General features: G+C 36.1%; 1 protein-coding gene across 1 annotated transcript in view; it reads left to right on the top strand.

The window, feature by feature from the left end:
• The window catches only part of LOC102018782 (zinc finger protein 709-like), a 19,801-nt gene that overhangs the window by 5,053 nt on the left and 9,997 nt on the right, over positions 1 to 4,751 (top strand). Inside the window, exons 3-5 of the mRNA XM_013509365.1 lie at positions 1,944 to 2,070; positions 2,242 to 2,302; positions 3,993 to 4,747. Coding sequence (XP_013364819.1) covers positions 1,944 to 2,070; positions 2,242 to 2,302; positions 3,993 to 4,747 — 943 coding nt within the window. The remainder of the gene's footprint in view (positions 1 to 1,943; positions 2,071 to 2,241; positions 2,303 to 3,992; positions 4,748 to 4,751) is intronic.

Consider the following 4,751-nt stretch of genomic DNA (forward strand, 5'->3'; position numbering starts at 1 on the left):
AGAATAATAGCACAATGTATTCTCTGGACATTGGAATGAAGTCACTGGTCTGTTGATTCTGTCAACCTGGAAAGGAAAGGAGATGAGTGTGGAGTGTATGAGTTGGTTCTCCTTCGTTGCATAAGTCTTACTGTGTTCTTGCACACCTCAGCATTCTTTGATTTTTCTCAAGATATGGTCTTGTTTCATTTTCAGTGTTTCTCTTGAGTAACATATATTTTATATACTGTAGAGAATTCTACTCATTGATCCTTATGTTCTGTACAAAATCTTTATTTTGTACATACAGCAAGTATTTTAATCTTGATTTATTTATTCCCTATGGTTTTCATAGACTTCAGTTTCTCTTTCTAATTCTGATGATTACTTGGTTCCTCCAGGAAACTCTTTTCTCCATATCTAAAATTTATTTCAGTGTAAATTTCTAAAGCATTAGAGTAACATGTGCGTAAGAAAGAAGAGTATACAATGTAGATCTCTAGATGCATACCTAATCCTCCCTGAACATAAATAAAACATATTGTGATTACTTTCAGGTATGTTTAACACAAGCTGCACCATGAATCACTATTCTGTTTGCATGTGGCACCGTAGAAGGTTGCCCTTCTTTCCTGAGATCTGTTTGTCATTCTGCTAAATGCAGGTTTTAACAAAACTTGTAACCTGAATGTGTTTTATGTAAAGTATGCAAGCTACTGCCTTGCTCATAAGGTGCTGAATATTGTATTTTTTATAAACCTTCTTTACTTTCATTTTTATTGGTACATTTTAGATATACCTAGTCATAACACTCATCTTGGGAATTCATACCTATACATGGTATATCTTGCTTCTTATTTTTCTTCTACTCGCCTCCCTTCACTTGAAACCCTCTCTCTTCATTTATAAAACTGTTTCCTTTCTGTCCTTTTATTCTTTTTTCTTGTCCTTCTTTCCTTTTTCCCACCCCTCCATTGTTCCCCTACTCAATTTAAACATTTTCTTCAGATTCCTCAAAAGCAAAAACTACAGCATCCATTTGACCCAGCTGGTCCCTTTCTTGGTCTCTCCCTAAAGCAATTCACAGTGTCACACCACAGTGACATATATATACACTCACGCGTATATTCACAGAGTTTGTAATAAACAAATGTTAAAAACAGCCCAAATGTCCATCAACTGTTGAATGGATAAAGAAGATTTTTTTTAATATATACTATGGTGTACTACCGTGTCATAAAGAAGGATAAGCTTGAGACATTTTTAGCTAGATAGATGGACCTTAAAATCACAGTTTTAAGTGAAATACATTGGCTACACGTGTAAATATTATAGGATTTCTCTGGTATCAAACACCAAAGGTGTAAATACAGATCAAAATACATATACTTTATTTAATGTGCCATTAGTTTTTTTTTCCTAAAAAAATTCAGATTTCAAAATGCTGCCTGTAAAGTGCCAGGGATATAGCTCAGTGGTACAGTGCCTGCCTGGCAAGCACAAGGTCATGAGTTCAATTCCTGGTACCAAGAAAAAAAAAAAAGAAAACACAAAATGGTACCTACATACAATCCAAGAAAGAATAACTTAATTCTATGTGTGTAATCAGAGTTGATATAATCTATGATCTATCATAGCCCTTCAGGTATTTTTCTACACCCTCTCTTTGGGAATGGAGATTTGCGGGCTGCATCTATGAGCTCTGCATTAGAGACAGTGCACAAATTCAATTTCTGTGACCCTGCCAGTCAACCAGTGCTACTATTCTGCTCTTGCTGTAGCAGACAGAAGCAAACTAGAATCAGAACTGTGTGTAAAACTGTGTGCATAAACGTGGATTTGGTGACAGATACATGGAGTTTCTGTTTGAAGGAACAACCTTGGTTTAGTTTTACAAGAGCAGTTCAAGATCTCAGGGTATAAGTCTTAACCTTCTTTCAGGAAATGTGTATGTAATTACATAGGAGGCAGTGACCATGGAGGATGTAACTGTGAACTTCACCAAGGAGGAGTGGGCTGTGCTGAATCCATCCCAAAAGAAGCTCTACCGAGATGTGATGTGGGAAACATACAGGAATATAAATGCTATAGGTAAGTATGACACCACGTTGATTCTTTCTGGTGGTTACAGATTCATTAAATATAATGTATAAACATTTTGTGCAATGTCTCAGGCCTGTTTATATTATATCGTGAATCTAACTGATATCTGGAAATTATAATGATATGGTGACTTTTTGTATTTCTGTGGCTATAATTCAGGAAGGAAGTGGGACAACAAGACAATGGAAGAAGAATACAAAAATTGCTCAACAAACATAAGGTAATTTGCATTCATGAGGAAGATCACTATTTCTCAAAAGTCAGTCTCTGAGCAGAAATATTACAGAGAAACTCTACAAATCAGGCCATACTAAATTTATTTAGTTTCACAAAAATTTTCTCAGTGTGCACAAAGTTGATTTTGTATAATTTGACAATTGAATATAGTAATATTCCAATATAGGAAAATAAGATAGTAGTGACATTATGCAACAAGAGACACTATCTCATACATTGATATAAAAAATTCCTTCATAGGGGCTGGGGATTTAGCTCAGCGGCACAGCGCCTGCCTGGCAAGTGCAAGGTCATGAGTTCGATTTCCAGTACCAGAAAACAAAACAAAAAAAAAAAAAAAAACATTCCTTCATGATCAACATCATAAAAATGTATGAAATTGCATGTAGGTATTGTATATAGGCATGAATGCATCTTAAATTTGGCAGGAACTCATCTTCAAGTTATCTGTTTATAAATATCTATAAATAGGAGATACACATTATCTAAAAAATTGCTAACCTGGAAGCAACATTCAAACTCCACATGAATACTAGTGTATTACTAGATATACTCCTCCAGAAAATTCTGTGCATTCATGTTTTAAAATTTTAAGCATGCATCATTACATTATGGATTCATATAGTATTGATTCAAATATAAAACAGAACCGGTTTTATAGTCTATGTACAGATGCCTCAAACAGTAAAAGTCAGTGTTCGTATTTCTTCCAGGCAAAACTTCCTATGTATATTCTGAAACAATTTAAAAGTCTCATATCTTAATGATATATATGTACTTATGGTCAAAGCGTAGTATGCATGGGCATTCACAATAGCTAAGTTCTGGAAATAATTCACACTAACTAAGCTCTTGTAACAGCCTAGTTGTCAATCACTGTTTACGTGGAAAAGGAGAATGTGGCATAGTGTCAACATGTTGGTGCCTTCTTATGCTGCCAGCACTCTGGTAAGCTGAGCCAGCAGGGTGACAGCATGAAGTGCACTCTGACCAAATGAATGATCATTGAGAATCTCTCTCAAAAGAAGAAATGAAAACCTAGAAATATATTTTATTGTTCATAACCTTGTTTAAGTCTCAGAACGGAAAAAAATGTGCTATACGTATTCAGCCAAAAAAGACTAAGAATGTCATATCTTCTAGCAAAGAAAAAAAGTTGCGACTCTACCTCAAAGTGTTACATGAGATAAGTCAGACACAGAACGTGAATTATCAAATGTTTTTAATGAGATATATTAAATATAAATTGTGAGTTAAATTAAGAAGTGTTAGAAGTGAAGAGTGACAGGGAAATATGTCAAAATGATAAAGATATATATGTAACAAGTACTTAAATGAAACTTGACCTTACGTATTACAAACATATACCAATTTAAAATTCAGAAATGAATACGATCATTTGATAAATGCTCATTTTGGAGGCATCCTCCAGTGCTTTCAGGCTATTCATTCTGAAAATTTGTTAGCAGGCATCAAGCCAGAATTTGTTCTGGTAAATTATTGAAATGAGGGCTGGGGATTTAGCTCAGCGGCAAAAGCGCCTGCCTGGCAAGCGCAAGGTCGTGAGTTCGGTTCCCGGTACCAGAGAAAAACAAAAAACAAAACAAAACAAAACAAAAAAAATTATTGAAATGAGACCTTTTTATTGTGATTGATATTTTGTTGCTTTACAGAACTGAAGAGGGAACAAAGTGCTATCAATATAAAATGTGCAATCAAAATGAAAATATAATCCTTCAGACTTCAGGTGCTAATGGGGACATGCAACAAGGTGCTCTTGAGACAGCCGGAAGTCTTTGTAGTGAGGCCCTGATTGGTCATTTATCATTAAATGAGCTCATTTTGCCTCACACTGCAGAGAAGCCACATGAACATTTGGCATTTGATGACAAGCTGAATCAATGGAATGAACATGGAAAAACCTGCAATGATTTCCAGCTTTTTCAGAAACATGCAAGGACAGAGAGTGGAGAGAAACCCTATGAGCCTGAGCAATGTGGGAAAATGTCCTCTGAACTGAGTGATAGAACACACCCTGGAGAGAAGACCATTGTTGGTCAGAAAAGAGTGAAAGCCTCCAGCACCCGCAGTGGTTTTCAAGTTCATGAAAGAATTCACGCTGGGAAGAAACCATATGTATGCAAGCAATATGGAAAAACCTTCAACACCCAACCTGGTAAAACTGTGGAAAGGATTCACATGCAGGAGAAACCCTATGCCTGTAAGCAGTGTGGAAAAGCATTCCGTACACACAGTTGCTGCCAGAGACATGAAAGAAGTCACACTGGGGTGAAACCCTATGTAGGTAAGCACAGTGGGAAGTTATTCAGCAGACACACTCAATGTCAAAGGCATGAAAGGACTCACAAAGGGGAGAAACCTTATGTATGTAAACTATGTGGGAAAGCTTTCAGCAGACACCGTTATTGTCA

The sequence above is a fragment of the Chinchilla lanigera genome, unplaced genomic scaffold, assembly GCF_000276665.1.
Source record: "Chinchilla lanigera isolate Chin_1 unplaced genomic scaffold, ChiLan1.0 scaffold00168, whole genome shotgun sequence".
Lineage (NCBI taxonomy): Eukaryota > Metazoa > Chordata > Mammalia > Rodentia > Chinchillidae > Chinchilla > Chinchilla lanigera.